General features: G+C 52.5%; 1 protein-coding gene across 3 annotated transcripts in view; it reads left to right on the forward strand.

Annotated features, from left to right (window-relative positions):
- LOC144168707 (PAT complex subunit CCDC47-like) overlaps positions 1–235 on the forward strand; it is a 47,618-nt gene extending 47,383 nt beyond the window's left edge. For all 3 annotated transcript variants that reach the window (XM_077697650.1, XM_077697652.1, XM_077697651.1), the window contains one exon: positions 22–235. In XM_077697650.1, the coding sequence (XP_077553776.1) occupies positions 22–93 (72 nt within the window). In that variant the 3' untranslated portion in view covers positions 94–235. The remainder of the gene's footprint in view (positions 1–21) is intronic.
- The last annotated feature ends 12,409 nt before the right edge of the window (positions 236–12,644 follow it).

The following is a 12,644-nucleotide window of genomic DNA, read 5'->3' on the forward strand; positions in this document are numbered from 1 at the left end:
GCCGCATGTGCCGCTGCCCAGGAGCGGGAGCACCGGCGGGAGCTGAAGCGCCGCACCCCCAAGATGAAGCAGCTCAAGGTCAAGACCCTCTGAGGGGAGCCACGCTTGCCAGGCTGCTGCTGCTGCTGGGCGCACAGGGTCTCCTCCAGTGGGGCGGGGAAGGACGCCTCCTGGAGCGGTGGTGTGCCGAGGGCGTGGACAGTATGCTCTCCCTGGTGGGATGCGGCTGTGTCTGTGAGAGAGGACACTGGGCCCTGTCTGGCAGACTCTGTGCACGGCCTGCTGGGAATGTTCTGTTTTGCTGTGGATGGGAAGATGGCCTACCTACTGCAGCGCCACGTCTTGCCAATGTCGCATCCGACGCTATTAAAGAGTCCCAGCCGCTGCTGCTGAGTCCTCCTGGCACAGGCTCCATCTGCAGGGTTTGTGCGGCCCCTTTTGATTCCCTCTGGGATTTCTCAAGCCTTCGGCTGGTTCCTGGAAAATGTGCGCCCAGCTGGTGGAGTAAATGTAGTGAGCTCAATTCAGTGGTGCTGTGAGTGGCTCCACCCGGAAGATGCCTTGCACGGGCCGGTCTTTCATGAGACAATCGCAGCGTTCGTAGAAAAAATCCAGTTTGCGTCAGTTGCACATCAAATGTACTTGTTTTGCCTTTTTGTGTAAAACCAGGCGCCGCTCTGTTTTGTGGTTCTTGTTTATTCTTCACGTCCCGATTTTTCCTGCTCACTTTTTCCTGTGGTTCTCACTCCGAGTGCAAGATGGTGAGGGGGGGGGGGGGGGGCAAGGTCCCACATTCACCGAGAGTCAAGGGCTGGCCACACAAGAGGGCCTGGTGGCGTCCCAGAAGACAGTGGGAATAGTGATCGAAGCAGCTGTGAATGGAATGTGACGAGACTTGTTATTTCACCCCCATTGCTGATTGCACAGAAGTAAATGACAGTGCCAGAAATACTGGGCAGCACTGTACATTACTTACCATTCACGACTGTACAGAAAAAGCAGCCAAGTATTGGCATGCCTTTGGGTTTGGGCTGACCATGCACAGGGTTGCTGTTAGTCAGGGTGACTTTAAAACCAGCCAAAAAGAAAGAAAAAACAGTGTTTGTACGCCACTGTCACATAAATTACTCGTCAAAATGACAATCGTACCTGTTCTGAACTGCATGCGCATGAGCTCAGATCCCGGGAGAGGCGGTTTCAAGTCCGCTCTGGAACAATGTCGAAATGCGAAGCAATGGAATTCACAAAGCACATCTGAGATATCATGGTGCAGACCCCACTGTTATACTTCGTGAATTGTGGCCCCAAATTTCTTTTGTACTATTTTGTTTGTAATGCCAGCACGAGTGGTAGCGGTGTTTGCAGAAAGGCGAGAGCTGGGGTCGTTCTTGAATCGTAGTGGAGTTTTTTGCGTCTGTAGCCACCGTCAGGCATTGGCACCCTAACCCAACAGGTAGCAGTGAACGTCTCAGTGGTGATGCTGAAAAGGGATACAACTGGCAAGGATCAAATTCCAGTTACTGAACGCTGATGTTTTAGAACATCCTGTGAACACCGTTTTCAGGGGGGAAAAAAAAGGTTGAGCCTCATTGGCCACTGTGAAAGCATGGCTGGTTGAAAGAAAACAATGCTCTTTGCACTGTGTGTGAATTTTCCGTCACCTTGAGTTACAAAGTAGTCCTTAAACCTTTTCGTCAGACGTCTTGTACAGAGTGTGCCATTACAAAATTGGCACCACCGCACAGGTGCAGGGTCACTTGGGTCACAGCGCGAACCTGTGAGGTGTGCCGTCTTCCCCTGCTGAACACACTGAGCACTTACTTAAAAAGGCCTGGGCTGGCTCACCAAGTAGTGTGCCTGTTGCTGGCAGTCGTGGCTGCCGTTCAATTTGAGTGTTGCTGTAGCGCAGGGAGTGATGATCAAAGCCCTGCGCAGGGGAGTGACTTGTGTCAATAAACTGCCCGTGCTGGAGCCTGTGTTGCGTGCTCAATATCGGTCGAGTCAAAACTGCATTGCCCGTGTCCAGGGCAGGACAATGCCTCAGCTTGGAAGCCGAGGAGTCCTGGTGCCACTGACAAAATTGGTGCTGCAAAGCAAGTCCACAGTGGCCGCTTTTCATCGCTTGCACAGCGCTGCATGCATGCCAGGAAAACCACAGGTAGTCTTGCCAAATTTGCAGTACCTACCTACTACCTGTGATGTGCCTCACAACCCAGCTCTTGCCCAAGGGTGTCACTGATGGATGCTGATGGTTCAGCCTAACATGCACAGCCCTGTTGGCTTTGCTTAGTAAGCGGTGACAAACGTCCTTTAAGGTGCGGTCTTCACACTTTCCCCTAATTGCACTAAGCTGAACTTAGAGATTGCAGAAATATTTTGCGCCAATTATAAATTCACTCCAACAGAATTGCCTGATTTATATGTACTGTACAATAATATACTTTGTGAGAGAGGCCTAAAATCAGTAGAGGGCTAGCTAAGTATCACTTTTGTGTGAAGGAAGAAATAAGAGGTTCGTTCACTAAAAACACCTTCTTTGCACACAATCTTGTTTGTGTGACTAACAGCCACCGACCTAATCCACTGCAGAAAAACATAACTGGGCAATTGCAGCGGGGCATCTAGTTCCGTTTGATCATGTCACTTGAGTGCTAACGTAAAGTTAACACACTGCATTTATAGTGCACGCCCATATTATGTCACTCCCGCCAATATTGCATCAATGTAGTTGGAAATTGTGATGTTTTTCACCATTTATTTTGGTTAAACTCACCCCAATTGTGGCTGCCCGCGATCCCGACCCGGTACGCGGCAGCGCTCGGACGGCCGCGCGAAATTGCGCAACAAGACGGCAAGAATAAAGGGGTTCGCTTGCGCGTCGCGAGATGGCGCCACCGGCGCGCTTGGGAGAGCGAGCTCGGAGCCGCTTCGGCGGGGAGGCGGCTGCGGAGACTCGGAGAGCGAGGGTCCAGGGACTTCGGCTGTGGCGCTCGGCGGCGGCGCGCGGCCGCTCCGAGTGAGGACAAGACGGCGTGCGGCGGCGGAGCGACCCGGCGTCTTCTCTTTCGAGCCTGGACCGACCATCGTCCACCCGTAGCGGAGGAGTCGAACGACTCCGGCCGCTCGAGCAACGCGGGACCCGTCGATGACCGAGAAGACGGGCCAGCTAGGGGAGGGTTTCGGGAATAGCCTCCCTTGGAGGTTGGCGTCGGTTGCCTGCCTCTCACGCCGGCCCCGTCTACACGGCAGCCGCGTGAGGAGGATCATCCGAGTCAACACCGCACCACAAATTGGCGTCCCAACGTGGGGCCTCGACTGCAAACGAAGTTGAGGCGCATACAGGCAAAATGGCAAGCAACGCAACGAGCGGAGCGACGGGAGGAGGCTGGAGGCACGTCGACCTACTGTCAACATGGCGGCGGGTCGGCTCCCCCGCCGCGCCGTGCCCGCCCACACGCGCCGGCGGCAGCGATAAATTGACCCCCCAAGCACCGCATGGTGCGGCGGACTCTGCCTACAAGGATGCAGCGGTTGGGAGTACGCAAATGCGCAATAAAACCCGTGACTACGGCGCTTCGACTTGGCCGAGGCGACGTTGACAAAGAGCGAGGAAGACGTTGAAGGTCAGTCTTTTCCTTTTGCTACAGGTGGTGCAAAGGGAGACGAAACCGTCTTCACGCTAGTGGGTGCTTGCGTCTCGTTGTTGGAAAGGTGGAGAAGGTACTGCCCGAAGGTAATGCATTCTGCCCTCCCCCCCCCGACAGTCATCCAGCTAAAACGGACGTTTCGCCCAATACGCAGAACCATCGTCTTCTTCAGAACCACCACCGCTTACACGTGGTTCTGCTTACGCATACAAAGATCGTCTTTTCCCTTTCGGGCCTTCATTGTGCCAGTCTTCATCCATCAATGACCGGCGGTCCCTCTTTTTTTGCGCCCTCCATGCTTCCCCGGCCATACCGTGACGAGTCAATCTACTCTGCTGAGAACGACTCAGCCGGGCAATTATTCTCTGTGTGGCGACATGGCACACACAAAGGGACACAAGGTTAAGCACGTCCGAAGGTTATGGCCCCTTGTTCACAGGCGACTTACCGGGCATACCAGGCAGCACGGCGCCGGCCGGAAAATTTTCGGGGGGGGGGGGTGCTTGAGCCCGGTTATACCCCCCCCCCCCCCGGCTACGCCACTGGTTATGGCAGCTATGCTGCGAATCGGGGATAGTCCGTGTGTTAGGGCGAGCGTTACTGTGGGAGTGAGTGAGATTGAGTGTGTGTGTGTGTGCGTGCGCGCGCGCGCAGCCGCCCGTAAGCCGCTGAGATTGCGTCGGGCGCTGGGTCTAGTGCAGTTGGTAATGTTGCGAGCTAGGATGTTTGAGAATGCGTGTGTGAGTGCGCGCCTGTAAGCCGCTAATGTGGCGGTTGGCGCCTGCAAGTGAGTTGTAGGAGCCCTGCCTGCTTGACGCTAACGCAGGTTTGCCGAGTAACGCACCCGGGCAAAGAAAACGAACGGGTATTTTGAAGCCACCACCCGTGTTATGTCAGACGAGCTGGAACCGAGTAGGCTTTCTCGCCAGTGACAGGAGTTGGCGGAAATGCGCTGCTCCCGTCCTCGGGAATCGGAATCGCTCGCATTGAAGGGTGAGAGCGGAGCCCTCCGCACACGGACGGCAACGGGAGTCACGCCAGTTGCCAATCGCCACCGCCATGGACAGCGAGGACGGACCAGCTGAACCACCCGGCGGGGCCGGCCAGTGAAGGTAGCACCGAGCGCGGCGTGTTGAACTGTCGCCAGTTGCTACTCCGGCCCCCCCGGGCCAGCGCCCTGCTGGGCAACCATTCAGCCGTTCGGGAGAACCAGCCGCCGAAGCAGCCACGGAACCCAGGAGGCCGAGGGACCAGCCATTGGGGAGAACGCCTTGCACTGGGAGCAGAGTTCGCGTCAGCAAGCGACCTCCGCATTCTTCGGCTGCGGCTTCTTCTGGACCTGCCAACCTGCTGTGCTTCCCAACCGTGAGAGCCTCGGACCAGTGCAACGCGTGGCACGCTCATCAGGCCGAGCTTCGCGGATACGGCATCATATGGCGAACATTGGGGGTGAACTAGCATGGGGATGACGTTTGTTGGCGTATTTCGTAACTTGAGGTTTGGGATTGGTTCTTGTACTTCGCGGCGCCGTTTCAATGCGAGTGGCGTCGAGTATTTAGGGAGGAGGCGTGTGGGAATTGTGGCTGCCCACGATCCCGACTCGGTACGCGGCAGCGCTCGGAGGGCCGCGCGGAATTGCGCAACAAGACGGCAAGAATAAAGGGGTTCGCTTGCGCGTCGCGAGATGGCTCCACCGGCGCAATTGGGAGCGGAGAGCTCGGAGCCGCTTCGGCGGGGAGGCGGCTGCGGAGAGCGAGGGGCTTCGGCTGTGGCGCTCGGCGGCGGCGGGCGGCCGCGCCGAGCGAGGACAAGACGGCGTGCGGCGGCGGAGCGACCCGGCGCCTTCCCCCTTCGAGCCTGAACCGACCATCGACCACGGGTAGCGGCGGAGTCGAACGACTCCGGCCGCTCGAGCAACGCGGGACCTGTCGATGACCGAGAAGACGGGGCCAGCTAGGGGAGGGTTTCGTCAAGCTGCTATCGCAGCTTTTAGCTCAGCAACTGTGTATAAATTTATGGTAAATAAAAGAAAGCTACTTGTCCCCACAAAAAAAAAACCCTTGGAGGTTGGCGTCGGTTGCCTTTGTCTCCTCTCACGCCGGCTACACGGCAGCCGCGTGGGGAGGATCTTCCCGAGTCATATCCGCACCACACTATCAATTACATTGGTAGCATTCTCACTGCTGATACCCATGGACACAAACAATCCATAGATGCTTTCACGTACCAGGGAGGGACATCTTAAGGTTAAGATTTCTTTTTAAAGGAGTACTGACACTAAATTTTCGTGTTACGTTTTTTTCGCTGCTATGCGTGCCTACCAGCCCACTAATCATAGAATGACAGATTAGACGGTCGAGCGCAGCGTAAACATTCATTTACGGCGTCGTTTATTCGTGTCAGTTTCGGTTTCGACAAAACGAACGCCGAGCGGCCGCCATGACAGGAGCTATCACGTGACGTCACCATTCTTGCCGCATCGCTGCAAGAATGGTGTCTTAGTCCAGTGTAATGTTCATACTTGTTAACATTGTTGAAGAGGGACAAGACATTACGCATATATAATACAACAAATTAATACAGAACTGATATTTGCAGCGATCCTTTATAAAAATCGTACATGTTTGATTTTGGCGAGATTAAATACTAAATTAACTGAAGAAAAAATATCACGACGCCGTCGCATGCTGTCGCCCGCGCCATATAGCATCTGGCGGCATTTGAAGAAATCAAGTGGCAAGAGTTACGAAAGGTTCCACTATATAGGTTCCACGTTCTGCTTGGAACGCACGTGGACTAAGGAAACGTGGTTCTATAAACGTTGAAGTAGGGCGCCTCGATTAACACGCGTCTTCGCCGTACGGCAGCCGTTGGCATCGAGACACCCGGTTTGGAGCAGTGGAACGCGGGAAATTTAAAATGATTTAAGCAAACCTTTGGCGCCTTTACCTTGTGAGGAGCGCGACGCAACAGGAAAAACATGAGAGGTGAGCGGGAAAGCGAAGGGAGGCATTTACTTGGCAAAAGTCGATAAAGACTATCGTCTTTTGACGACATTTGCAACGAAAGGAGCAGATACGCGGCCAATTTTTTTTTTAAATCGCACTGATCGCGGATAAGGAGTTCCACATTTGCGAAAGTGGATGTTAGTGGGGTGAAAAATTGTGCTCCGTAGTGTCAGCTGCGATTTTTCAGGCGATGCTCAAATATCAGCCGTCAGGCCGTGGACGTCGGTCCCGGCACCGCCGGCCCGTTCACGCACGGTGCGGCGGAAGGTGGCGATACCTGCGCGCAAAAATTGGCCGACGCCGTGCCAGGTATCTTGATCATCGATCGCCTAAACGGCAGTGACCGCGGATACAAACTTTCACATACGAGGAAGGGGGGCCAGTGTGGTGAAAAGTTTTGTTAAGGACTGTCATTCGCTACTGGAACGATAGCGGCGATGAAATATTTGCCGCGACGCTAAGCCTAAAGTTCCCAACATCGAACTCCGCGCATCCGGAACTGGCGGCGAGCTAGCTGCTGGAGAAGACCATCTTCGAAAACTCGCCGCGCGCAAGCGTGTTGCTTCTTGGGGGCCCCCAACGCTTTGTTCCCCTATTCTAAGACTCCCCATTACCCCACGACGTGTTTCGCCTCGTACACAGAAGCGCATTTTGTGAGCAATAGTGAGTTCTCGAACTTGATGCTAGAGAAAGGCGCAGGAACAGACAAAAGCCCGTGTTGCAATTATAAATTTCCATGGCGAGGCCTTAATTAAAAATAAACATAGGCACGTCTAAACCCGCTCGAAAAACTCGCGTTAATACCATCGATACATTGCGGGCAAGTTGTCGCGAGAATTACAAACATGTCTGCAGTACAGAGTACTAGTGATCGCTAAGGGCATAAGTACAAAGAAAAAAACATTGTGGAGGGGAAATGCAGCAGGGAGATGCAGATCGTACCAGCATTTTTAAGCATGTGCGAATCCGCTCACCGTTCTCAAGTCATTCAGTTACCAAGCAATGCGCCCAGCAATGCGCGGTGAGATCACAACTGAGCCGCATGTTTCCATCAGTGTTGCAAGGTCTATTTTCTTTGCAGACACGGTCTCGTACATGTCACGTCGCAAGTATTTCATAATGGATTCACAGCGTGCTTTTCTCGGCACCGGTTGCAACGTCCTTGGCGTTAGCTGGCTGCGTACAAGCTGTCGGTGGCGATGGTAGCAAGTATACCTACAGCCGCGGCGGTGTCGCCGGGAACAAGCGAGATTGCTTGCCCGGATTATTCGGTCTGTAGACAACTTTTTTCTGTAACTTACATCAAAACCGCGAGGAGAGGGCACACGGTGGCCACAACAAAAAACGTGCTGTCGCATAAGCACAGGAAATGTGTTCTAGCAGACGACAACATAACCCGGAGTCCTACGACACTCGTAGGTGGCGCCACGGTATGTCCTCGGGGCCAATATCGGGGAATCGGGGAATTATAAGAATCGTCTGCAGCAGCACGCGTGTGACGTAAAGAATAAGAGCGTCCGCAACAATGCTTTAGCCGAACACGCCGTCGTGAATGACCACAAGATTGATTGGGACAATGCAATAATTGTTGCAACAGAAAAAAATCGCGCCAATCCACCCCGTGAATGTGGTTGGAAAGCAAAGCTGTAAACTGCACCCATAACGATTACCCATGCGACGCCACTTAAATTCACTGACATCGCTCTACAAATAGTAAAACCAGAGAGAAGTGAAATGCACCTAACCACACCATTTATTACTTCAAAGAGATATTCTTGGTAAGGTTAAATCAATGCATGATGCATGAACGGTGTTTGGTTGAGTTGTATTGGTGTAGCACAAGAGTGGAAACTTTTTTTATAAAATTAAAGTAAGCTCCAACCCGGTGTTAGACGATCTGACTTTTCTCCGTCTCTGCGCCGCGGACGGAGGCGACCAGATTTGCGGCAGAGAAGGAACAGGAGGAGGAAGAAATACTTCTGTTCAGATTTCTGAACGGCCCAGAGTGCAGCCCTGGGGAGTGATTCATTCTTTTGTGGGGCCCATATGCAGTCCTCGCGGCCTGTGTTCTGTCCACCCGCTGAAGCTGGGTAGGTAGAGAGGGCCTGGACAGCAGCATCTCCCATTGCTCTTGTTGGGTAGTTGACGGAAAGAGAGGAGGGTGCTCAGGGCTAAAGTCGCACACCCCGATTACGGGGCAGAGTATTCCTACTTCTGAGCAAAATTTACATTCAGCGGCGTAGCGATTCGGATGCATTAAGTGAAGACGCGTAGGCTGTGGGAAGGAGCCCGGATTGTATGAGCCGTACGGTAGTTTGTTGTTCTCTGGAAAGGTCTGGGTAAGGCGAAATTGCGGTCTGTCTCAGAGGGCGATAATGTTGGGTTATCTCCCTCAGCGTGACAAGCGGGTGACTGTCCTCGTGCAGCTCCATAGGACGGGAGGTAAAGGCGCAGGCTTGTTGGGTGGGGGTATTTGTTGCCCTCCATTGAAGCGTGAGGGGGTGTCAAGATGAGCTGAATGGAACTGTTAGGGGAGTGTTTTTTTAGCACGCGCAGTGCAGGTCAGGACACCCAACTCGACTGGTAATTCCAGTAGGCTTGCTGGAAATCGGTGACTACCCTCCGAACCCCTGGGTGAGTGAGAGCCAAGGTGATGGCTGCCTCTTCTGCTGCCGTCATTTCTTGGGTCCGAAGCGAGGTACACGCGAGGAGGTGGTTCTGGAGGTAGCAACGATGATGGCGTATTGCTGCCCTCGATGTTTGGAGGCGTCTGTGTAGATAACTGCATGATGCCCATCGAGGGTGGTGTTTATCGCTTGAGACCGTGCTTTTCGGTGACCCTCGTCATGTGAGGGTTCATATTTCTAAGCAAAGGGAGCATCTTTAGTTTTAGTCGCCAAGAGTCTGGGAGTACGTAAAGCGGAGTGACATTCTGGGCTTCCCAGCCAATCTGGTGAAGCATGCGGTTACCCATCGCAGTTCTGTGTCGGACCCTCTGGTTAGAAAGATGGCCTTCTATCAGCTCTTCCACCGTGTCGTGGAGCCCCGTCCTAAGCAGCCTCTGTGTGGGCGCACTCATGAGAAGACCAATGGCCTGCTGAACCGCTTTTCTAATCAATATATAAAGCATCTGTATGTCTTCTTTGTCGAGAAGGAGACAGGGGGTTGACGTAAGGGACTCTCGAGAGGACAACATCTTCAATTAATCGAAAGGTACCAGATTCCTTTAGGCCTCGCTTCTTGGTGGCAACTCGCCTGTTCATGAGTATGATTTGATTATTGCTGTTTTTTAAGCGCTGCAAGGAGACGTCACTCTTGGTGTTAGCCTCGAGATGTAGGTCCAGGACCTTGATGCTGGGGCTTGGAGTGATGGCCTGGTCATCAAGGAGTATTTGAATGTATTCCTTGATATGGCATGAGGGCGGACGACAAGGAGCTGTGATTTTTTACGTGAACACTGGAGGCCACAGGCTTTAGAACACTGGCGTACTAGAAGTGAGATGCCATGCATTGGTGTGAGGTACCTTTTATTTTTGTAACTCTTAGCACATGAGCAAGGTGCGCACAGGGCCTCTAGACGGGCGTGAGTGGTCGCGTGACGCTTTCAAGTGGCCTTCAGCGAGAACGCAGGGGGTAAACCGGTAGATGTGCTTGGTGAGGGCACCACCTGTCTTCCCCGTCTTAGCGTGGGCTCGTAGCTAAATCGGTAAGACAACGGGCTCTCGCGTTGTTAGTCTATTACTTCCAGGTTCGATTCCCGGCGGTGCCAGTAAATTCTTTTATTTGTTCGCTGGAGTTTTCTGGTGACACCAACGGTCGCGAAAGAACCCTTGGGGGGTAGAAGTAAAAAGCTTCGCTTTAAAAAGTGACAGCATCACGGTTACATCTGGAATCACTAATCATTCAGACCACATCTAACACAGTCAATCGTAACGACGGAAATCTAAACCCGATCTACGCACGCTCTTTGCAGCGATTACTCAAGCACACTTAAACGACCCACTTCTGGTGATGCATTTATTATTATTATTATTATTATTATTATTATTATTATTATTATTATTATTATTATTATTATTCAAAGTACCTTACAGGCCCAGCAGGGCATTGAGTAAGGGGGGCTTGTGGAGGAAATCACACCAAAATAACGAACAAAAGTTATACAATAATTAGTCATGCCATATACAGATATCAACAAGTTAAGTGAGTAGTCAAAAAAAGAACTTCATCACATCGTCATCACAACGGCAAGAGAATTACACAAAAAATAAGAACATCAGCAAGTAAAACAAAATGCGAAACTAAGAAATTCCCGCGCCTTCCCGCGAGGGGAACGCGAGTAAATGCAGAGCATTGGGGCCTCAGTACTGATTGAAGGCAGTGTTGCTTCCATCGCTTCTTCCGTGATGCTGGAGTAGCAGACACGAGTAAACGTGGGCACGAGTGTCAACCAAGGAAGGAAGGAGCAACGCAGTGACTGAAACACGAGCGACCGCTAGCCGCTATATTTGCAGCGCGCGCAGTAGAGGGAGAGCAGTACGGGGGGGAGAGCGCGCATGCGCAATCAGCGCGCGCCCTTCCACGCCCCACCGCGCTGCTATCACGCACCTGTTACGCCGAGACCGCGACGGAGCGAACGGGCTGACTACGACGCATGCGCGCGCCAGCTGCTGTTGAGAGAGAGGAGGGAAGGAGAGGCGCACCTGCTGCGGACGCGAAACTGTTGACACCGTCCGACGCAGGAACAGGCGAGGCTTAAGAAATGCTCTGCATTTAAAACCTATGCGAACGGAATCATTCCTGTTTAATCTGAAAAATGGATCTGCAAGTGATGACGGAATATTTCCGGGTTAGTCAGCGACGCGATGGTATCAGGAAGATCATTCCACAAGCGGATAGCACAAAGCTTTCGGGCTGGAAGCTGAAACGTCAGTGTGTTTTGTTTGGACTGGTCGGCGTCTCTTTTTCATTCCTATCATGCGTTTATGATGCTTGTGGCGCATGCTCACAAGACTTTTCTGCTCACAAAACGTATCCTGGGTGTAAAACAAATTTTAAGCTACAATTTCGTCCACTTGAAAATAAGAACTGCCAGATTTTCAATATTTCTTCCTTGCTATCTCTGAAGGGGAGATCTACTGCTGTGAGTGGGCAAAAACAGTTTCCGCCACGAGCCTTCGTCCTGAGCACTGCACATTACGTCTATCTTTTGGCGCTGCTAAAATGTCTTCATTTCTAGAACACACACTGCGATTTCAGGCCACCCATTTAAACACTCTGAACTTGCCGTGGTGAAAACTGTTGCTAGCAGATGCCGCTGCGCTGACATGCCTCGGAAGGTTCACAGAATTACGCTCGGAACGTGTCTTTTCTTGCGTTCAAACGCAGCCAGTCGGCTGCGCGATGTCGACGCAGGTACCATCGGTGTACATCTAGCGGTTACAGGTCAACATTACTCGAGGGCGGTTATTTTGCTACCGTCTGGAAAGGCTGCCTTGGTCCTATCGCGATCCTATCACAAGTCCTATCACAGGTCCTATCACAATCCTTGGTCCTACCACAAGCAAAGTTCTCACGTTTTCAGATAGTGCTTCTAACATTATGAACTCCGGTTGATCTACGTTGTCCGCCCGACTAAATCGGGGCTCCGTCCCACTTTCGCATACGCTATATGGCTGCAGCAGCAGCAACGCCGGCTGCTCCCGCAAGAACAAAAACCCTGAGACGCGTTTTCGGTTGTGGGACGCTGAAGTGAATTTGTCAAGCTACCGGTTTTGCTTGCACTGCGTAGACTGGCTCAAATTACCACACTTTTCATCGTTTATCCGGTTGATAAGTCGGTAATTAATTTATAAAGCGGGATAGAAGAAAAAATTACACCATCTCCCCGAAGGGGACTATGTGGGGATGCAAAGCATGGGGATTCCGTGTAGATTTCACACCGCAGAAGAACCGGCGCAGGCAGTGTCTCGGAGCAGACTGAACGCCG

This window comes from Haemaphysalis longicornis, unplaced genomic scaffold (genome assembly GCF_048455015.1).
Source record: "Haemaphysalis longicornis isolate Haplotype H1 unplaced genomic scaffold, Haemaphysalis longicornis Haplotype H1 scaffold_2, whole genome shotgun sequence".
Lineage (NCBI taxonomy): Eukaryota > Metazoa > Arthropoda > Arachnida > Ixodida > Ixodidae > Haemaphysalis > Haemaphysalis longicornis.